Source organism: Bos taurus, chromosome X (genome assembly GCF_002263795.3).
Source record: "Bos taurus isolate L1 Dominette 01449 registration number 42190680 breed Hereford chromosome X, ARS-UCD2.0, whole genome shotgun sequence".
Classification (NCBI taxonomy): domain Eukaryota; kingdom Metazoa; phylum Chordata; class Mammalia; order Artiodactyla; family Bovidae; genus Bos; species Bos taurus.
The window spans coordinates 103,406,761-103,428,989 of NC_037357.1; the positions used below are offsets into that span (position 1 = coordinate 103,406,761).

Consider the following 22,229-nt stretch of genomic DNA (forward strand, 5'->3'; position numbering starts at 1 on the left):
CCCCAGGTGACAACTAACAGAAGCTCTTAGGAGGCAGCTGGTGTAACTTTTGAAGACTGGAACACCAGACGATCGTGGCTTCAAGGGCACACACGCTTCTTCCCCTCATCCTTTTCTTAAGGGTTTGATAGAGGGACCCTTTGGTGTAAGGTCCGAATTTCATCATGACACGCAGCCAGGACACTTGCACTGAGGAATGTTGCTCCACCTTCTAGATTGAGACCTGTCTTCCTTTTGTTAGAAGGGGTGGCAGGGGTTAGAGAGGGGACACACTGTTGAGTGAGCCTTCTCTCGTGGTGGCCTACTCCCAGTTTGATGTGCACGTTTGGAACACAGAAGAACGGCCTGTGGACCCCCTCAGAACCTTCCTCAATGCCTGCATCCGACTGAGTCTGTCTTTGGGGCGCTGTAGCCAGCCTCCTGGAAATGTCCCAGCTTGCCTGAAGAAAGGGACACTTTGTAGACAAATAACCTCTCCAGGATCCCACCAGGCTGGACACACAGGGAGATTGCTGTCTCTCTCCCAGCTTTATTGTTGAGCTCTAACTATGCATGGTGTGTGTCTGCACGCGTGGCTCTTGATTAACAGACGGTGTTCTATGTATAGGGGCTGATGAGGGATGCTGGTGGACAAAAGCCCGAGTTAGGACAAAGAAACCCAGAGGGATAGCCTGGCTTTGGGATTGGGGTCTCCCAGGTGCTCCCCAGTCCTAGTGGCTCCCACCCAACCAACCTGGCAGTTAGCTCCCTGTGCAAAAGTGTAAAAGCAATCATTTGCATATTTTTCCCTGCTAACAAAGGAAATGTGTCGACTTAGGGAACATTTGGGCTTTCGGAAACTGTGGGTGGGTGTGTGAGGGAGGAGAAAGAAAAGTTCCCCCATGAGCTGCACACCAGGGATTTCACACTCAGGTTTGGGTCCCGGTGTACAGAGGCTGTGGCTGGGGGGTGCCTGGACAAGGCAGCGTGCGAGCTGGGGGAATTGCCGAGGGCCATCGGTCCCAGGCATTAAAGGCTCCCCTACTTATTAACCCAGCATTTAACAGCAGGATATGGGCTGAAGCGCAGTCAAAAGAAACGGCTCAACCTCCAAAGAGCAATTAAAATCCTGCACGAGGATAAATCACGCGCCGTGATAATCCTGTTAATAAAATGCAGCTTGTCCTGACCCTTCACTCATGCAGCAAACTAGAATGTGATGTGGGTGGGGGTGGTGGGCAGAGAAGGTAAGGAGGGGGGAAGGTGCCGCCTCCCCCTCCCTCCTTCCCAGTGGATGGGAAATGGGTGGCTTTTGCCCGCTCCCCCAGTGCCAGCGGCTCGCTGCCGGAGCCCAACAGCCCAGGCTGCTAAGACTTCTGCGCTCGCTAATGATTTTTGTCCCCAGCGAGCAGGCGTCATTGAATTACTCAGCCGCCTCCCTCTGCAGCTCCCAGGCCAAACCACCCAGGCAAAACCACCCGGGTTTGGGGCTTAATCTAATCTAGGGCTCGGGTGGGGTGGCTTGCCAGCCCACTGACACTTTTTAATCCTCCACCTGTAAGTCGTGCACACCACAGCCCTGGAAATGAGTCGTGGTTTGGGCTGCCGCACTGGACTGCCGTGTCTTTTATTCCGCCCCCACCACCTCCGACCCGCTCTCCCCCATCCTTTCAGCCCCAAGAAGAATCAGTGTGGGGCTCCACGGGATCCCCCACCAGCCGCTTTTTATGCAAGTGTGTTCTCCAAAGGCTGGGAAAGGGGAAGGGAGAATGGCAGGTGCAGGGTGCCATGTGCTGTACCTTGACTGATGGGGCCCCAAGGTGCTGGGCCGTCCACATCCCCGGCGCCTCCTGCTAGGGAAGTTCCATCCCCTTCCTTGAACCCCTGGGTCAGGCGTACTCCTTCACTCCCAGCCGTCTGTACAACGTCCAAGCAGGCTCTACCTTCCCGAGTGTGCATTCCACACTCCATATGAATTTGCCTAGAAAGAGGGTTTCTCTCATTCCCTGTTTGGCTCTTTTTCATTCAACCTCCTGGGATTTTTTTTGTTGTTGTTAAACAGACTAGACGCTTGAAGAAAAGCTGCCATCCAAGAAGACGACATGCTTTCAGCAACCCCCCTGTATGGGAACGTTCACAGCTGGATGAACAGCGAGAGGGTCCGCATGTGTGGAATCAGTGACGACAGGTGAATGCATGGGTCTGGCTGAGGCCTGGGGAGCATGCGGGTCCTTCCCTGGGGCTCCTAAGCAGAGCCCCCCTTCACCTCCTCACAGCCAGAGTGGGCCCAAAGGGGGGTGGTGGGGGGAGATCTCCTGCCTAGCTGGCAGCCCTTGATTTACAGTTTTAACAGGCAACCCGGCTCAGCGAAGCATTGCCGCCCTTTAAGAGATTAGCCCCTAAAGCGGCCTTTCAGTGCTCTTTCGTCCTTAATTTATTATTTCATATTTATGAAGGAGAATTAATCCCAGTCTATATGCTGCTTTAACTCTAAATGTCAGGAGTGTGGGCCCAGGTGGATCGGCATTCGATGTGCTTTTAAAACAAATAGTTTGCTCAGTAATAAATGGGGCAAAAGCCACCCTTCATTTCATGGAAGCCCAGGGTTTCTCCAGATCCTCTGCCGCCTATTTGGCGAGGCCACCGGCTCCTGGTTTCAGTCACCCAACAGTTCTGTTATGCTTCCTAATCAGTAGTTTGGGAGTGTGGGGTAGGGGCAGCTAAGCAGTAGATAATTGAAGCTGCTCTTCGGGGTAATGATGAAACTTTGCTCTGCTGTTTGTCAGCGATTTTATCCTGGGGATTTGGAAGTTGGCACCAAGCACTTTCTTTATCGATGCTCTCTGATAACAAGTCTCAGGGCAGCCACAACAGCCTGGCACAGATGTGTGGCCTCTTCCTCTGGAGCGGCTAACATTTGTATATTTGTGTGTATCCCCCATCATTTTGATAAAGGCCGTCAAATATGGCTTCATTATCACCATGGAAACCAGTTTCATAGGACGTGGTGCCTAACTTTGGGGAAAAGTTTTGAGAACCTGTCCTCCTGGGTAACACAGAAATGGTTGACATGGCTGGCCCATAGACTTTAGCCTCCAGGTCTGCCCTTTTGGCTTTGGCCATTGTACCCACACGCCTGTCCTCCGGTGGAGCTTATAAGGGTCTGCTCGGACTGCAGGGCCCAGACAGCCCTGCCCAGCCTGTGTGGAGAAACAATCGTGAAGGAGACATAGTTGTGCAGAATTTCTACCTTACCCAACTCAGGGACATATTTGTGATTTCGCATCCCCGTTCCCTTGCCTTGCTTTGGTTTTTTTCCCAGTTCGATTAAATCACCATTTGGGGATAACTTTCAATATGGGCCATGGGGGAGGAATTTTTGGTTTTTTTAAGGGCAGTTGGGAAAAAAGAGTTTTTAGAAACTGGCCTGTTCCGGGGTAATCTATGAAAGATACATTAAATGAGGAATGTTTTCATGAAGTTGGTATGTCCTTTTAAATAGGAAAATTCCCGTAAATGATGGTGACGCTTCAAAGGCCAGACTGGAACTAAGGGAAGAAAATCCCTTGAACCACAACGTGGTAAGAGATTAATGGCTTCTGTTGATGTGCTATCTGAGTATCAGTGATCTGTAATCAATCGTGCATTCATTTGCATACCATTAAAGGGCCTTTGGGGGGCTGCTGGAGAAAGCCTAGGCAGTGGGACAAGGCTTCACCCAGTTTCTTCCTGGCTTGCTTTCTTGGCTGCGCTTGCCATTTATGCCCTAATATCCTGGTGACTGGTGGGATCCGTACCACCTTTTCCTTGATAAGCTATGTGCCCCACCGGCGCTCCCAGCTGGATAAATTTCTAGCCTCCAAGTAGACCCTGAGGATTTACCTTCCCAGTAAAATATGAAACAGAGCCATCTTCAGACACCAGGGAGAAGAAGTCGAAAGACACAACTGCAGTTTGACCCATGGCCTCTTTATTGATTCGAAATGAGACAGCTCAAGTCTTCTGTTCCTTGCTGTCCCCCTGAAAGATTGGGGTTTTTTTATTATGTTAAATAATGCCTCCACACATCTGGGAAAGCCCCAGTGAACATCACCCCACCCCATCCTGAGTGGACCCAGGGAGGGTGAGTCTGAGATCTGTACCCCACAAGGTCGGTGCTGAGAGCAGTGGAGTTGGTACCACCTCAGTTGCAGCGAAGAATTTTTGCTGAGAAGGTGGATTTTCCAGAGTTAATAGATGACTGAATTAATGCAAGGGCCTCAAGTCTAAAGGGATCATTTTATGTGCTTCCAGGATACTAGTCGGACAAAGGTGAGAAGGCAGGCAGAGGAGGGTGCTGGATAAGGGGGGAGGGGGCCACGGACCTTGTGAAGCCTTGCTTTTTTAACCCTTTCCGCTCAGATCTTGAGGCTGATATCCTACTGAGCTAGTCTGTGGTTTCTCTTTGGGATGGGCTGCTTTGGAGGCACATCCTTGGTAACACCCATGTTCTTCTTGTATGAAGGTGGATGCAACCACGGCCCATCGGATCGATGGCCTGGCAGCGCTGAGCATGGACCGCACTGGCCTGATCCGGGAAGGACTGCGTGTTCCCGGAAACATCGTCTATTCTAGCTTGTGTGGACTGGGCTCAGAGAAAGGGCGGGAGGCTGCCACAACCACTCTAGGCGGTCTGGGGTTTTCTTCCGAAAGAACCCCAGAGATGCAGTTCAAACCGAATACACCCGAGACGGTGGAGGCCTCCGCTGTCTCTGGAAAGCCTCCGAATGGCTTCAGTGCTATATACAAAACACCACCAGGAATACAAAAAAGTGCTGTCCCCACGGCAGAAACTCTGGGCTTAGACAGGCCTGCCAGTGACAAACAGAGCCCGCTCAACATCAATGGTGCTAGTTACCTGCGGCTACCCTGGGTCAATCCCTACATGGAGGGGGCCACGCCAGCCATCTACCCTTTCCTTGACTCGCCAAATAAGTATTCCCTGAACATGTACAAGGCCTTGCTACCTCAGCAGTCGTATGGCCTGGCCCAGCCGCTATATTCGCCAGTCTGCACCAACGGGGAGCGATTTCTCTACCTGCCGCCACCTCACTACGTCAGTCCCCACATCCCATCGTCCCTGGCTTCCCCCATGAGGCTCTCGACGCCTTCCGCTTCCCCAGCCATCCCGCCTCTGGTCCACTGCACAGACAAAAGCCTGCCCTGGAAGATGGGTGTTAGTCCTGGGAACCCGGTCGATTCTCACTCATACCCCCACATCCAGAACAGTAAACAGCCTAGGGTGCCCTCCGCCAAGGCGGTCACCAGCGGCCTGCCAGGGGACACGGCTCTCCTGTTGCCCCCCTCGCCTCGGCCTTCACCCCGAGTCCACCTTCCCTCCCAGCCTACTGCGGACACCTACTCTGAATTCCACAAGCACTATGCCCGGATCTCCACCTCACCCTCTGTCACCCTGTCAAAGCCATACATGACGGTCAGCAGCGAGTTTCCCGCAGCCAGGCTCTGCAGCAGCAAGTATCCAAAGGCTCCAGAAGGAGCCGAAAGCGCCCAGCCAGTTCCTGGGCACACTCGGAAAACAGCGGGTCAGGACAGAAAGGATGGCAGCTCACCTCCTCTGTTGGAGAAGCAGACGGTTACCAAAGACGTCACCGATAAGCCACTAGACTTGTCTTCTAAAGTGGTGGATGTAGACACTTCCAAAGCTGACCACATGAAGAAGATGGCACCCACCGTCCTGGTTCACAGCAGAGCTGGAAGTGGCCTAGTGCTCTCCGGAAGTGAGATTCCGAAAGAAACACTATCTCCTCCAGGAAACGGCTGTGCTATCTATAGATCTGAGATCATTAGCACGGCTCCCTCGTCCTGGGTGGTGCCTGGGCCAAGTCCTAACGAAGAGAACAATGGCAAAGGCCTGCCGCTGAAGAACAAGGCCTTGGACTGGGCCCTCCCGCAGCAGCGCAGTTCTTCGTGTCCCCGCATGGGCGCCACCGACACCGTGGTCACTAATGTGTCCGGCTCAGTGTCCAGTGCCGGCCGCCCAGCCTCTGCATCTCCAGCCCCAAACGCCACTGCTGATGGCAGCAAGACCAGCAGGGGCTCTGTGGACACCACACCGTCTGTCATCCAGCACGTGGGCCAGCCCCCGACCACGCCTGCCAAGCACAGCGGCAGCACCGGCAGCAAGGGCGCCAAAGCCAGCAACCCAGAGCCAAGCTTCAAAGCAAATGAGAACGGGCTCCCACCAAGCTCGATATTTCTCTCTCCAAATGAGGCGTTCAGGTCCCCACCAATTCCCTACCCCAGGAGTTACCTCCCTTACCCAGCACCCGAAGGCATTGCCTTAAGTCCCCTCTCCTTGCATGGCAAAGGCCCTGTCTACCCTCACCCGGTGTTGTTGCCCAGCGGCAGTCTCTTTCCTGGGCACCTCGCCCCAAAGCCTGGACTGCCCTACGGGCTGCCCACAGGCCGGCCGGAGTTCGTGACCTACCAGGACGCGCTGGGGTTGGGCATGGTGCATCCCATGTTGATACCTCACACACCCATTGAGATCACTAAAGAGGAGAAACCAGAGAGGAGGTCCCGGTCCCATGAGAGGGCCCGCTACGAGGACCCAAGCCTCCGAAACAGGTTTTCCGAGATACTCGAAGCTAGTGGCACCAAGTTACATCCAGAAGTCACCACGGACAAGAACCTCAAGCCCAGCCCTAGCTGGAATCAAGGGAAGACCGTTGTTAAGAGTGACAAGCTTGTCTATGTAGACCTCCTCCGGGAAGAGCCCGACGCGAAGACTGAAGCCAACACATCCAAACCCGGCTTCACAGCTGAGAGTGTCGGCCAGAGCACTGAGCCCAGCAAACCCCCAGCTGAGCCGGCCCTGCAGCCCCACCGGGATTTCGTCACCCTCAGAGATGAGCTGGGGCGCATCAATGACTTCCACGACACCTATGCTTTCAAACAGGCTCCAGGCCAGTCAGTTTTCAACTTAAGCAAGGAGAATGTTCCAGCGGGAACCAACAAGGAGAATCTGGCAATGCCGGTCTCCACTCCGTTCCTGGAGCCGACCCCGGGGAGCGATGGCCCTGCGGTCACTTTCGGGAAAACCCAAGAGGAACCCAAACCATTTTGCGTGGGCGGTGCCCCACCGAGCGTGGACGCCACCCCCACCTATACCAAAGATGGAGCCGATGAGGCAGAATCAACTGATGGCAAAGTTCTGAAACCAAAGCCATCTAAGCTGGCAAAGAGAATCGCCAACTCTGCTGGTTACGTGGGTGACCGGTTCAAGTGCGTCACTACCGAACTGTATGCCGATTCCAGTCAGCTCAGCCGGGAGCAGCGGGCATTGCAGGTGAGCCCCCCACCCAAATTGCAGGAGCCTGACCAGTTGTCAGTTTTTTTTTGTTTTGTTTATTTTTTTTAATGTTCAAAGAGGAAGGGGGCGGGGGTACTAGAGCAGGACACCGGGCAGATTTGATTAATGAAGTTTATGATAATATAATTTTTTGAAATGTATCCAGTAAGGGAACATAAGTGGATTCTTGTGGATTTTAAGCAAACTCCACTTGAATGCTGATAACGGAAGTTTTAGAGGATGTCTAAAATACTGCATGACATTGACGTATCAATTGCTTTGATTTCTCTGCCGTTACTTTACTGTACGTTAACAAATGAATCTAACAGCACTGCTTAGAATGCCTTACGTGATACTTGGTGGAGGTGTGTAGCCGCCGCATGTCTGTGAGATTTGTGCAGTTTTTCTTTCACCAAAAAAAGAAAAAACAACAAAAAAACCTCGATTAAAGGGATAGAGTATGTATTTAACTTGCTAGTGAATGATAGATGTTGTCTAGGAATTTCCTTAAGATATTTTACTTTTAATTAAAAGCTAAATAAAGCCAAATTGTTTTGCAATGTTAAGAAAAAAATTGGTTTATGCTTATAAAAATGGATGAAGTTATCTAAATGATCCATTGAGTGCCCATTTTAATTACATAGATGGAAGGATTACAAGAGGACAGTATTTTATGTCTACCCGCTGCTTACTGTGAGGTCAGTTCTTCAAATTTTTATTACTAGAATCTTACATAAACTTTTTGAGTTAAATTTCATTTCCAAATATACAAAGGGAAGTTTGTGGGCCATGGTCGTCTTTATTCATTGTGCATTTGTTTTCTTTTCTGTTGTGTTTTTTGTTTTGCTTTCTTTGCGTTGTGTTTGTTTTGTTTTATTTACCTTCGAAAGAGAATGTCTGTCTCTATGCCAGTGTATGTATGGCTCTACATACACACCGCATATATCTCTACACACATATGGCTTTATGAATACAGAGTGTGGGACTGCTTAACATATAGACACTCTTATATTTGTATCATTAACTTTTAAAATATCTCAGTTGTATCATAAAGTGTGGTTGGTTTTGGGCAAACTTTTCTTGGAAAATACTTTCCTTTAAGGTAAGGCCAATGAAGTAGCTTTGATGGTAAGGTGTTTGTTTTTTTTTCATCTCCATTCTCTTCCTAGCGTGCAATGATGCGCTTCTCAGAGTTGGAGATGAAAGAGCGAGAAGGTGGCCACCCCCCAACCAAGGACTCCGAGGTGTGCAAATTCAGCCCCACTGACTGGGAAAGGTTGAAAGGAAGTCAGGACAAAAAGCCAAAGTCGGTCGCCCTGGAGGAGGCCATTGCCGACCACAACAACAGTGAGAGATGTAAGTGAACCCCAGTGGCTTGTGTGTTGTGCCATGTTGGTGAGAACAGGGCGATTTGGCTGTTTTATACATGAGGCATGTGTGAGACATTGTTTCCTGGGATGTGTCTCCTTTTCCAGAGAAACACTGGTCCCGTAGTTAATGTAATATAATAGAGCAGAGGAATGGCGATGCAAGACCTCAAGCGCAGCAAATATTTTATAGCAGGTAGGGGTATGGGTTTTTGGTAGCAGTGGAATGAATGACACTTGCAGCCAGAGCCAGACCTTCCATAGCAATGGTCTCCTCTAGTAGGAAATGGAACGTCCTCGTCTTCTCCCTCCAAAAGCAGAAGTTTTGCTAAAATGGGATGAGGGCTGATGAAGGCACCAGCAAGATGAGCATAGTTATTTTCTGTGGCAGGTTTGTTTGCAGCCATTAGGAGTTGACAGCACACTCCAAGGGCATGGGATAAACATGTTTATCACACCCCACTAGACAGGGGGTGTCTTATGTTAATGCAGGCAGAATTGGAGAGAAAGCTAGGGCTTGCCTTGGGTCACTGCTGTCCCAACCACTGCTCCTCCACTGGGGTTGACTTCGGGATGTATTGTCAACTTCCTGAGCTCAGGAGGTGTGTTGGCGGCCAGTGGAGGTCTTTCCCTGTTTTCTTCAGTGTGCGTGCTTGGGGCCTGCAGCCCACTCCGGACCCCACAGACCTCACCAGTGATGGTGAATGAGGGCATGAGGTGAACATCGAGGACAGGGTGGGTGCAGAATCCTCCTGAGACAGGACGGTTGGGGATGGTGGGCACATTTGGAAGGTCTGGGTCCTTGGTGGGAACGGGGTGATTCAGCTCCCAGCGCTGAGGGAGTTGAGAGGAAGCAATACGCTTCCGGTGGCTTGACATTTGGGTGGCAGCTGCTCAGAGAACAGGTCTGTCTAGCCATCCTTGCCAGCCATGGATCTCCGGGCCAGGATTCTGGGTGAGCCACACCAGGACCGGCTGGTTCTGCATGGTCTCGAAGGGTGCTTCTCTAGGGAGGGGAAGCGGGGTCTGCCTGTTCTGGGGGGATGGTGAGGGAAGCTGGAGGAAGGGAGCAGGAAGTTAGCTCGCTTGAGTCTTCTTGCCCTTTTTTCCAGCAACATGGCCAGACCCAAGGTGGCCAGTACCCCTCACATCTCTGTGGCTTTACTCCAGCCTTCTTCCCAGAGAAGTTAATGTGTCTTTCCCCATCTTGCCTGCTGAGCCTCAAGACGAGGCTGGTGGGGAGCAGGGCCTGAGCCCCAGTTGATTTGGAAAGCCACCTCACCAACCCCCCACCCCCGACTACCCCCTCTGAGCTCAGGGCATGGGTTTCTTCCTGGAGCACCCAGGACATGGTCCAGTGAGTCATTGAATCACTGCCACCATGGGAGGGCAGGAGGAGGGTTGGGGAAGGTGAGGAGCTCCGTTTGCCTTCTGGAGACTTGTGGTTTGTAGTCGGTTGAGAAGGTTCACCTAATTAAAGGAGCCATTGTCCTTACTGCCGCCTCCGAATCCACAGCACAGCAGGTGTTCAGTCCATTCAACTGGAAATTAATGGGCCTTCCTGTCCTTGAACCGTCATATCTTGAGCCCATGCTGGCTCAGAGGGTCCTTCTAATGGGTGTCAGTGTGGTTGAGAGCCACAGAGTGAGCATGTGGGAGCTGGGGTGGGCTGGGGTCATGAGAGGTCCAGACGTCTCTGTCTGCCTTCCCCCTCCTGAAGTAGCCTCCCCCGAGAGTGACCAGGTGCTTCTAAGATGGTGGGGCTTGCAAGTGGCTTGTTCAAAAAAAAAGTGAATTAACTTGAAAATACAATGGCCAGGATTTTCATTTGTTATGATCACTGTTCTTTATGATCGCAGGGGTGGCTGAGTTCAATTTTATTTTGGAAGTTCACCAAATGAGTTTGGAGGTTCCTCAAACTGGGAAGTTCATTATCGCTAGGAACCCTCAGTGACATTTGAAAATGGGGTGGGACAAGGAGGTATTGGCCCCTTCGTTCTCGAACTTGAAATGACCGCCTGCAGTGCCTGGCCAGAAACTGGAGGAAACCTCAGTCAAGGGGCTTCATGAAACTTCTTAGCTCAGGGAACTTCTCTTCCATATGAGCATCTGCACATTTGTAAACTAATTTGAAACAGAGATTCCCTAGGCTTCCTCTGTAGAGGGTGTAAGTTTTAACAAGGTTAGCCTTTACTGGCAGTGCTATACTTAAGCTGCAGAGAAGGGGATTTCAATTGTGGGGAGCCCTCCAACATCTCAGAGCCCTCCCACCTTGTTTAGGCCTCACCGGGCATGGCTCCTCAATGGTGAGGGTGCTTTGTTGCCACGGTGACTTGTAAATGTTGCTATGGTGATGCTTCTCTGAGGTGATGCTATGGCACAACCATGATAAATTATGGGATATATGTGTTGTGAGTCATATGACCACACTGCAGGGAGCAAGTGTTAAACCTCAAACAACACAGCCATGTTCACACCTGCTTAGACTGGGTGACCAAGGGCCCATGGCTTCCCACTTTTAGGAGGACCAAAAGTAGCAGTGATGGCCAAGCCTGATGGTTGGGATCCCCATGTATCTCTCTGTCCATCTCCTTTACCCTCAAGGGTCATCTTCTGGGTCCTGTGTAGTCCTGTGGTTAGAACAGTGATTGAAAAGCTCCAGGTGACACAAGAGTCTCTTCCCCCGTAGGTGGTGGCCATGGGTATCTTGGCCAGTCAGGCTGGATGTCCTTCAGGGTTCTTCAGGGTTATTATTGGCCTGGGTAGGGTCACACTAGCATAAGGTCTTGCGGGGCCTTAACTGAGAAGAATTGAGATCTTTGCCCTGAAAGACTCGGGCACTGGGAGAGGGAGACTGGATGGACCTATTTGGGGAAAGATCCTCTCACCTAATGGGGAAGAAAGCAACTAAGCGATGTGCGTGGGGGGATGATTTCAGTGAGCCCTGATTTGAGCAGTGGAAATTTCCTGAGTAATAGTCCAGGATGAGGAACCACGGACATTATCATGGGGTCCCTGGGGACAAGGACCATTGGGAAGGTCAGGTGCAGGAGCGCCCTCCCTAGCTGAGTGGGTATGGTGGGCATGTGTGTGGCGCACTCTTGGTCCTGGTGAGTGAAGGGGTGCCCTCTGCACCCAGGCAGCTTTTACCAGATGGGAAGCCTAGAGGAGCCCCCAGGAAGGGTCTGACTCATTGGGGTGCACTTACTCTTCCAGGAACAGAAGGAAGAGCTTCCACGGTCACTGCCTGCCCACACCTGAGAAGCTGTCATCATAGATCCCCCAAGTGGTTTTCTATGGGCAAGAAATACTGGCCTTTTGTAGCCAAAGATATAAAGTAATTTCACTGTTAATGAAGGTAGCTGGCCTTGAGGGTGAAAACTTAGATGGAAAACCTTCTCCCTGAGCCAGATGCCTCCCTAGATGGATTGAGACTGTTACAGATACAGGGTTAAAATGTAGTAGGTGAAAGTGGAATCAGAAACACTGAGGGTAGACAGCTTCTTCACGTGATTGGGGACATCTCAGATGGGCAGGGCCCCACACTGACGGCATTCGCTGACATCACCCAGTTACCTCTCCTTCCAAACCACCGAGTTGGAACCATCTTTCCTAGCTAAAGTAGGTGGGGGGGAACTCACTTTGAATGAACTTTAAAATTGGACATGGGGGTTCGTAAAGTAGCCGTTACACTTCTCCATGGGTCTTCTTCCATGGGGCTTTTAGGAAAGGCTGATTGGACCAGAGAAGTCCAGTGGTGTAACCAGGAGGGCTCACCTCTTAAGATAGCATACATTTCAGGCCTGAAATTCAGTCTGCTCTGAAAATCTTGGCATCTTTTGGTTAAAGGAATTTTTCCAGCCTTTCCTTGTGTTTCTGAAGCCCACCCACAGGAGGAGGCTTGCAGTAACACTCCCACTTTACAACTGAAGGGGGCCAAGTTGTAAAGAGGTGCTGTTCCTGCCAGAGTGGTTCAGAGGGTCACAAAGCAGCCAAGGTGAGAGTTGCAGCACACCCTCTTCCCAGGCCCTCAGTGATCTGGACTATATCCCCCATGAGCACAGGCCAGGAGTCTGGGATTTTTCCTGCTGCCATGACAGGAGACCCAAGCAGTTGAGGTGATTCCACCATCCCTTGGCAAGGGTAGACGGGGAGCTGTCCCACCTTGGGATGCCCTTGGAGAAAAGATCAATGGGTTCCAGCATTGAGAACACAGGCCAGGCTATCCAAGGCCGGGGTGAAATTTGTCCCCACAACTGACTGCCATTAAATGCTGAGAATGCCCGCGCAAGAGAGGTTGATTAGGGGGCTAGCCAGCTGGGCAGAAGTGTTATATATGGGAACATGAAGAGTGTGTCTATGATTTCATCTAAAAGATGTGCTCAAGGAGCATAGCTTAGGTGTTAACGGAAATACCAAAGTCATACCAACCCACCCCCCACCCCGGGGTGATGGTCAGGGTCATCTTAGGGGAACACAATCATTATGGAATTATTTGCATGCTAGGAAAAAATACGATCAGCAATGCAATCAAACTGTTCTTTGGCTGGAGCAAAAGTGAGGAGTGATGTGAGGCTGGGATGATTGGAAGAAAAGCCCCAAGTGGTGCTAGATTGAGTGGAAGGAGCCGAAGCAGGCAGGGCTGGGGTGTGAGCGGTTCAGCCCCCAGTGAAGGGGGTGGAGTCTAGTCTTTGGAACATGGAGGAGTGCCCCGTGTGCGCGCGGCTCCCCCCCCCCCGCCCCGTTGGTGGCAGTGAAATGCTTTTCCCCCCAGTGGTTGTGGAAAGAGGGCACAGGGACTTGTAGAGATCTGGTTGAGTTCTTTGAAACTGCCCTTCACCTTTGTACATACAACAACAGGAAGCCTTGCCTTTGGCTTTGCCAGGCTTCCTCCTCCCTTGGTCTCCAAGCCTCCCACCATTCTTGCCCTGTTCTCTTCACCCTTGCCCCTGCTGACCCAAGTGAACATTGGTTCTGTCCCTGTGGGTGTGGCATTTGGGGGACATTTGGTCTTTTTATTACGTCGTCCTTTTATTTCAAAATAATGACCTCAGCAGCTGTTTCCATAGAGACGGGTCGCTCAGCCCTGGCTTAAGCTTGCTGCGGGCTCACCTACTCGCAGTTGGTAAAGGTCCAGGAGGGGACCTGAGTGCCATCAAAGTTGACCAACTGGGAGGTGGCTGGCAGGCAGTTCTCTCATGTGCTTATAGAAGAGTGATATTGATGCCTCATCTTGACTTTCTCCGACCTCAACTATGGACACGGAGAAGGGCAATAGTGAGTGTCCCACACCCCTCATTTTCTGGGCCGAGTATCTTCAGGTGCCCTTCCTTTGGGACATGGTCTTTCCGAGGGTCTTGTGCTTCCAGCACGGGAGGCCCCCAGTCTCCAAAGGGGAGGGTCTGTTGGTAGCAGATTACCTCGGGCGTAGGGATCCGACGCGTAGGGATCGCGCCGGCTCCCCAACCCTGCCTGCCTCGTGACCTCTGTTCCTTCCTTCCCTGTTGTTCTCCCTGCCCGCCCCGACAGGCGATTATAGTGCCGGAAGCAAACACGACCCCTTTGAAGCCCCAGACGACAAAGATGTTTCCGTGGAGAAATACTTCCTGGATCGGCAGCCGGTGAGCGATCCCTCCGCCGACCAGGTCACCCCAGACATGCCGAACAGCCCCACCCTCCGGGCGGACAGAAAGCGCAAGGTCTCAGGGGACAGCAGCCACACTGAGACCACTGTGGAAGAGCTCCCTGAGGACCCGCTGCTGAAAGCCAAGCGAAGACGGGTCTCCAAAGGTGAGCTTGGCCCGGCTGCCGGCCCCACAGGGCACCCAGGGGAAGTAAAGTCCGGGGGTGGAGCAATGGAAGGTTCCAGTCCCACCTTGGAGCCCTGGGGCAACCCACTCACACCTCCCCCGTCCCAAGCCAGGTACAGGAGCCCAAAGATGACCAAAGGCAAATAGGCCCCCCTCCCGAGACTTGGTGACAAGTTCCACAGTGACCACACCCCTCCCCTCCCCCACCCCGGCAGTGATGTATAAGACAGTTTCTTCCCCGCCCCAGGGGGCTTTTTGATTAATTTATAGTTATTTCTCCATTAGATGACTGGCCTGAGAGGGAAATGACAAACAGTTCCTCTAACCACTTAGAAGACCCACATTATAGTGAGCTGACCAACCTGAAGGTGTGCATTGAATTAACAGGGCTCCATCCCAAAAAGCAACGCCACTTGCTGCACCTTAGAGAACGGTGGGAGCAGCAGGTGTCGGCAGCAGAGAGCAAACCTGGCCGGCAGGGCAGGAAGGAAGTGACCCAGGCAGCTCAGCCTGAGGTTGCCGCCCAGGGCAATAACATCTCCGAAGAGAAACCTGGCAGGAAAAGGGCAGAAGCCAAAGGCAACAGAACCTGGTCGGAAGAGTCCCTCAAATCCAGTGACAGTGAACAAGGTATGCACGGGTTGTTTTGGGGGGGTGGGAGGGGCTCCTGGAGGTTGGGTCACCTGCCCTCTGTGGGAAAGGGCCCTGGAGGAGACCTGAGCTCCATCCAAGTTGACGGAGTAGCATGTGGCAGGTGGGGAGTTCTCTCCATGAGGTCCTTTCAGCGTCCACACTTCCTTCTCGAATATACCGTGAGGAGGGAGCTCCATTTCCTGGGCTGCACCTCACCCGCCTCATGGATGGGCAAAGAAGGGAGGCCCTGGGTGACCCCTCACTCCAGGCTCAGGCAGTCCCCAGTCTCCACGTCCCAAGTACCCAAGGCCCCCTATGGGTGGGGGCTGGAGAGCAGGAAGGGCTGGCTTCTGCACCCCTGTCCAGGCCCTTTGAAACAACTTGCCATTTGGCGTTTGAATGTGGGATAATTAAAATATTAATGCTTTGAAAACATAATTGGTATATCTTTAAAAACTGAAGCCACTCCAGTGATCAGTGATAACAATGGGCTTTTCTTTCCGCACCGGCTACAACTGTGTAACGCCTGCTTTTTCTCTCCCCACCCCCTGCCTCCCGCCCGCCTGCCCCCCCCCCCCCCCCCGCCCCCTCCGGATTTAGGTTTGCCTGTGTTCTCCGGCTCTCCGCCCATGAGGAGCTTTTCATCCACCAATTTAACCGGCAGAAAGCAGAGTCAGCCAAGCTGTACGGCAGGCTCGAGGCTGCCTGCCAAACAGCAGAAAATTAAAGAAAGCCAGAAGACAGATGTGCTGTGCACGGACGAAGAGGAGGATTGCCAGGCTGCCTCCCTGCTGCAGAGATACCCCGACAACAGCGAGAAACCATCCGGGAAGCGACTGTGCAAAACCAAGCATTTGATCCCGCAGGAGCCCAGGCGGAGCTTGCCGCTGCCAGGGGACTACTACGTGGAGAATGCCGATGGCAAGGTACCTCTTGCCCCCGGCACTCCCCCCTGGGTCGTGCCAGTGCATCCTGCCTGCCCGCTTCTCCGCTTCCGGGGACAAAGGTTTCCTTTTCCTGAACACCCTCCCCCAAAATGTCACTGCCCTGTCCTAGGGGGCCTGTATCCTGGGTGGTGCTAAAGTTTCCGGCTAGTAGAAACACAACCCCTTCTCCCCGCCCCCCCACACCCACACCCACACAAAAGAGGAGGGGGAAAGCGCTATGGCGGAAGGACATCCCACAATGTGTGCGCTGCCCGCTTTCTTGGTAGGTGACCGTCCGGAGATTCCGAAAGCGGCCCGAGCCCAGTTCTGACTATGATCTGTCACCGGCCAAGCAAGACCAGAAGCCGCTGGACCGTTTGCAACCACTGCTACCAGTTTCGCAGACGTCACAGCTGCCCTGCTCAAGCTCTCCGCCGGAGGCCACCCAGTCCCGCCCGATGCCACCAGAAGCGCGGAGGCTTATTGTCAATAAGAATGCAGGCGAGACGCTCCTGCAGCGGGCTGCCCGGCTGGGCTACGAGGTGAGCATCCTCGTGGGTGTGCTGGATACCGGCTGCCGCTCCGGGGGTGGGGGCCCCATTGGCGGGGGCGGAGGGTGGAACCTCAGAGCCCAACTCTCCTCCACGTTTGGGGCTGGGCTGGGTGTTCCAATGGGATGTTTGCGTTAGCCCCCGCTCACGCTGCTGGCTCTTTGGTGGCTTGTTCAGTCGCGGTGTGAAAAGAAAGGCTTCTCTGATGTTTGCTTCGTGTTCAGGCAGGTAGGCTGCTTCGGCATCTTCCAGTCTGGCTCACTTATCTCTGATATAAAATCTGACCTAACCCAGGGCTTGGCGACTAGGGGAATTTTAATGAGCCCTTTTGGATTCTGATTAGCAAGGGGTAGAGAAGTTATTAACTCTACTTTTGGCTGCTGCGCTGTTTGGAGGCAGAGTGATGCCCCCCCCCCCCCCCACCGTGGGGTAACAGCGGGAAATGTCTGTGCAGAGTAGGGGTGGTGATGGGGCAGACCTGAGGGGTCTCTTTGAGAGAGGGTACTGGAGCCCAGGGCTGATGGTAAAGGAGGTTTGGTCCTTAACCAGGACTCCTGGTCCACACCGCTGTATCCCAACCCAAACCTGGCACAGCTGATGACAACCATGGCCTCTACTGCCAGAGCAATATAGATAGAAAGGTAACTGATATCTTTCTAAGCTTGTGTGATCCACAGTAACTCCCTTCACCCTTGTAAGGGAGGCATCTTCACGTGGCAGTAGCTAGGACTAGCCCACTTCCAGATGAGGAGACTGAGCCTCAGAGGGGTTAACTGATACTGGCAGTCTACAGTCTGGCTCCACAGCCCACCCTCCCCCACCACGCTCCTCACCAAGACTGGCTCACATTGGAATTGCCCTTTTTACAGTTTAGAACCTCTGTGAGATAGATGACTCCTTCTGCCCTGTGTGCCTCCCCCACCGCACTTGTCAGCTGCAATTGTGATGTAATAGCCCACAGGGCAGAGGCATTTTTTCAAGCTGGCATCAGCTCTCTGGGAGTTGAATGGTCACAGTAAAATGCGGCTCAGCAGGCCAAGCACGTGGAGGTGTGGACTAGCATTGGGGTGGCAGGACCCATGCGGGCCAGGAACCCTGGCTCCCCCACCTCCAGCTCCTACACCCCCAGCCAGCTCTGTGGAACCCCTGTCCCCTTGTCCATAATGCCCTAAGCCCTTGGAGATGTGCCCACTCAGCCCCCCAAGGCATGACTGTGGGTGGGAAGTTGGAAGCACTTATGCTTAGTGCAAGGCTTGAATGTGCTGCTGTTATATCTACATGTCTTTGGAGACCTCTCCATTAGCTAGAGAGAGCCTTCTGGTGGTTCACGCAGTTACTTTAAGATGAAGTCCAAGGAGCACCCAAGTGGTTTTCCCAAGAGCAGAGAACAGCACCTAGGAGGACAGAGTGGCTTTTGCACACAACCCTAAGCTGGGCCCCATGTGCCAAGTGTTTGCTCAGTACTAGTTGTGGTTGAGAGCATATACTCCTGGTATGGGGGTAGGGTAGGGAGCCTACTTGGCATCATTCCCACCAGTCTCCCGTTGGGACCAGAGACTTCAAGAGACCCTTGTTGGTCCTTTAAGAAAGTTTCCATTTTGGTTTGGTGACTTTGAGGTCTGGACCGAGGGGCACTTGATCCATATGTTTTTTAGCCTACCTGGCCTTCGATTGTACACAGGAGGCCATGGGGATGTTTGTGGTCAGACTTGGTTTTCTTCAAATATACATTTCAACATGTAGGTTATACACTGATTATCACCAGTTTTGATACTGATCATTGTGACTTGTAGATGAATGCTTTTAACTTTTTTATCCAACTTCCTGGGGTTTCTCTAGGCAGAATGTTAAATGTTGGGGTGATGGCCCAGTTGGGAGATTTGACAATTTAAACCTTTTAACATTGAAAGATAGTTTACTTAACCAAATAAAGGTGTGCTTTGAACGCACTTGGGGAGGGTTTTCCTGAAGTTCTGTCTTCACCATTCATTGTTGGTGATTTTCTGCTTATACCATGTGCAGTAAAGGCAATCTGAGCTTTATGTCAAAATGATCTGGTTCTGGAAGTTTAGAAACATGCTCTGGCTTCAGATCTGCTTGCAAAAGATTACTTGCGTGGCCAGAGACCTCAAACCTTTCCCTCTCCAGAAAAAGGCTTCTGCTTCTTAGGCTAAAATGCCAACGTGCAACCCCATGCGTGTGCGCTTAGTGGTAATGGTTAAATTTTCTATGAATTGAATAAATCATGTTTTTAAAAAAGTTAATGAGGCATTTAATTAATTAACAATGTCGGGTTTATGGCCTTTATGGTTACATTTTGCGGTTAATGGCGTTCAGCTTATAGCCGCTTAACAGAGAGTTGTCCAACAAAAACAGTTGGATTTTGTTTGGAAATGGGTGGGCTGCCCTTCAAACACTCCCATTTCTAGCAGAGAAAATAAACCAAGAGATGTGTTGGGCAGACAGACTTGCCTGACCTCGTCACCTTTCTCTCTGTTGGTAACGGTGGTTGCCATCCGTTTAGAGACCAACTCCCTCCCAGCTAGGAGAGTGTGGTTAGCCCACTGACCCCAATAGAGATGGCCTGTGGGATGCTCATCATGGATAGATTGCATCCCTTGGGCCTTTTGAATCTTGCCAGCCAACCAGATACTAAAGATTTGAATTATAGGTCTAGTACTTCATGTTAATTGAACTTAGGGTTTAATTTCTCTGGGCCTCAATTTCTCTTAAGTGTTCAATGAGGTAGTACTATCTTCCTTTCCTGACATCTCCTGGGTTCCCGTGGGATGACGGAAGATGTCCTTATCTGGGGCAACGAGAAGCACTGTGTAAATAGCAGCATCAACATGGTTGAGTTAGGTCAGACTGGGCCGTGGGGCTCCTGCTACCTTTGCTGATGTCCTCCAGGAACAGAGATTTGACTTACCTGTCAGCTTTGATGGCCTTTCATTTCTAGGTCCCCTTGAATTGGCCCTGGTAGCAATGAAGGTTTCCAGGTGAAGGCCATGATTGTCAGAGTAAATAAACCCCGTGCTGGTAGGACCCAGGCAGGCCGCCAGGACCTGGGGTAAACTGATCTGTACACAACAGTTGGTGGCGTTCAGACCTGATCTGGAGCCACGTGACGGGGCCTCTCCCTGACTGGGGCACACAGCTCCATTAGCTTGCGGCCGTCCACTTGAGTCTGGCTACTGAGGGCCTGCTAAGGGAGCAGCAGCTTCATGCAGTATCCTGGATACCAGGGCTCAGGATAGGTGGCCCGGGAGCCCAGAGGATTGTGGGCTTTCTGGCAGGTTGGGATCTGAACGAAGAAACACCTTCATGGGCGTGCCTTTTCCCTTCCTCCCCTTGTTTTAGAAGGGAGCTGCCACATTGACCTCACCGATGGCCAGGTTTACCAGCATGGCCCATTAGGTTCATGGACTAAACAAATGGAACTTGCAAGTTCACTCACAAGTGAGTGGTCACCTTTGATTGGCATGTCCTCTGAAGGTCCTAACAATGGACCCTGTTCTAGGTTACACAGATGAGTTACTTAAGAGTTGTCACAAGGTCTGCTCTGACCCCGTCCCGTCCCCCTTTACCAAGTGGACTGAGCATTGGGCTGCCTGCACACTCCGCCTACCCCTGGCTCTCAGAACCTGACAGCTCTCTGCTGGGCATGACTTGGAAGAAAACAAGTATAACATGTTTTCTGGTGGCAAAATGCTTTCGATGTGTTTGAAAACTTTCTTAATCAAGGTAATAAAACATTGAATAAATTACCACTCTGCTAACTGGGAGCAGTTCATATTAATATTTTAACACACCAAAGAAGTAAGATTAATAACAGTGATTCTAATGCATACTCTTGACACAGAACTCCTTCGGGGAAGGGGGAAGGATAGAGTCGTTTTATTTGCTTCTTGAAATGTGTAGTTTGTGGGGTGGAATGAGGCATAATAGAGGGCGGGGTTATTTGGAGCATTTTGTGTCATTCCTTGAGGATGGATAGAGAAAGCTTCTGTTTGATTGTATTGAACATACAAATAGCATTTGAGGCCTACGTTCTGATTTGGGGTCTTCACTGGGGGCGTGAGGATGTGGCTGACCTGGGTGTCTGTCCCTCCTTCTCTAACCTGAGGGATGTTCTTCAGCGGATTTCCGCTCTCTTTAAGCATCAGTCATCAATGCTTAAACATGTGTTGTCAACTATTGCCACCGACAGAACAGACCTGTCAAGGGAGAATGGTCTATACTTGGCCTTGTGTCATCTAAGATGTTAGCAGCCGTGGCATCTCTGTATGGGCCATACCAGATCCTCTCAGCAGCCCTGTGGAAGCTTGGGAGAAGTTCAGGGGCAGCTTACCCTGGGCCAGGCCGCTGGAGCAGCAGAGCCCTAGACAACACTATCTGCATCTCCAAGCTCTTCCCACAAGTTTTTGCCCCCTCACCAGGACGCCCACCGCACTTCAGTGAGCTGTTAGATCCAAGGATGTATGCTTTTGAAAGTGGGCACTGCCAAGCTATGGAAAGGCCACCCTTGGAAGGTTCACTGTGTGGTGGTCTGATGGCATCCCCTACTTTCTTCCCACAGGAAGTGGTCTTGTACTGCCTGGAGAATAAGATTTGTGATGTGAACCATCGAGACAACGCGGGTTACTGTGCCCTGCATGAAGCTTGTGCAAGGGGATGGCTCAATATTGTACGACATCTCCTTGAATATGGCGCTGATGTCAACTGCAGTGCCCAGGATGGGACCAGGTAAGTGGTGGGGAACCCCAGGAGGAAAGATGGAGTGTGAGCACCATGTAAGCACACTGATGGAATCAGACATCTTTCTGGCAAATTTACATAGAATTTTAAAACTTAGTGATGCTCTCATGGACAGAAATCACTGGAAATGTTGCACCTGCATGGATAATCAGGGGTGTTGCCTTTTATGACCCCAGACTCTTTACCAGCATCTGTTCAATCACCATATTTAAAGTACACGTGCGTTGAAAGTCCCTGGAGTACAGACAGGGCCGGGGCCAGTGGCTTCAGAGGATCTGCTGTGGTCACCCACACCCCCGGCCCCCTACTCTTTCCTTGACCTTGGTTTATTGGCCAGAGTCCCAGGTCTGAGTCAGCCCAAGCATCTTCTGGGTTGTGCCTGGGATGCTACCAGGAGGCAGGGCACTAGGGCTTTCCTGACAGTCATAAAATGAGCAAAACTGAAATGTATTTGGTGGTTCATGGTTTCCAAAAAGCATTCTTTCCAGATGGGACTGTGGGTTGTGTTTCCAATCCCAATAGACACAGAAAGGACTCTGGACTCTCCGGAGAACTCACCCTGCCTGCCGACTGCTTCTGAGCCAGAGGGTTGATCATTGATCTCCAAGTTGGTTTCAGGAGAGGTTCTACTTTACCCCTAGTTTCTTTTAGAAATGGCAATCTTTTTTTTTTTTTAATGGTATAAATAATTGCTTGTCATGTTGGCTTCCATGATGTTGGGGTTTCCCCCCCCCCCGCCCCATAAGTTATCTTCTTACAGTCTGTCACTATTTAAGTTCATTGGGAAAGTTTTCATCATGGCCTGAGTTCCTCCTTAGGCTAAGTGGATTAAGAGAGATTTGCATTTGAGAATT

The 22,229-nt window shown here is 51.6% G+C and overlaps 1 protein-coding gene across 18 annotated transcripts in view; it reads left to right on the forward strand.

The window, feature by feature from the left end:
* Window positions 1-22,229, forward strand: part of BCOR (BCL6 corepressor) — a 119,065-nt gene that overhangs the window by 91,185 nt on the left and 5,651 nt on the right. For 11 of the 18 annotated variants that reach the window (XM_024988315.2, XM_005228295.5, XM_005228296.5 and 8 more), the window contains exons 2-11: window positions 2,042-2,167; window positions 3,482-3,560; window positions 4,484-7,327; window positions 7,975-8,028; window positions 8,500-8,686; window positions 14,227-14,487; window positions 14,793-15,137; window positions 15,741-16,066; window positions 16,354-16,608; window positions 21,197-21,363. In XM_024988315.2, the coding sequence (XP_024844083.1) occupies window positions 2,082-2,167; window positions 3,482-3,560; window positions 4,484-7,327; window positions 7,975-8,028; window positions 8,500-8,686; window positions 14,227-14,487; window positions 14,793-15,137; window positions 15,741-16,066; window positions 16,354-16,608; window positions 21,197-21,363 (4,604 nt within the window). In that variant the 5' untranslated portion in view covers window positions 2,042-2,081. Of the gene's footprint in view, window positions 1-2,041; window positions 2,168-3,481; window positions 3,561-4,483; window positions 7,328-7,974; window positions 8,029-8,499; window positions 8,687-14,226; window positions 14,488-14,792; window positions 15,138-15,740; window positions 16,067-16,353; window positions 16,609-21,196; window positions 21,364-22,229 lie in introns of those variants that run through there. The other 7 variants (XM_024988323.2, XM_024988325.2, XM_059883574.1 and 4 more) reach the window with 4 other exon arrangements.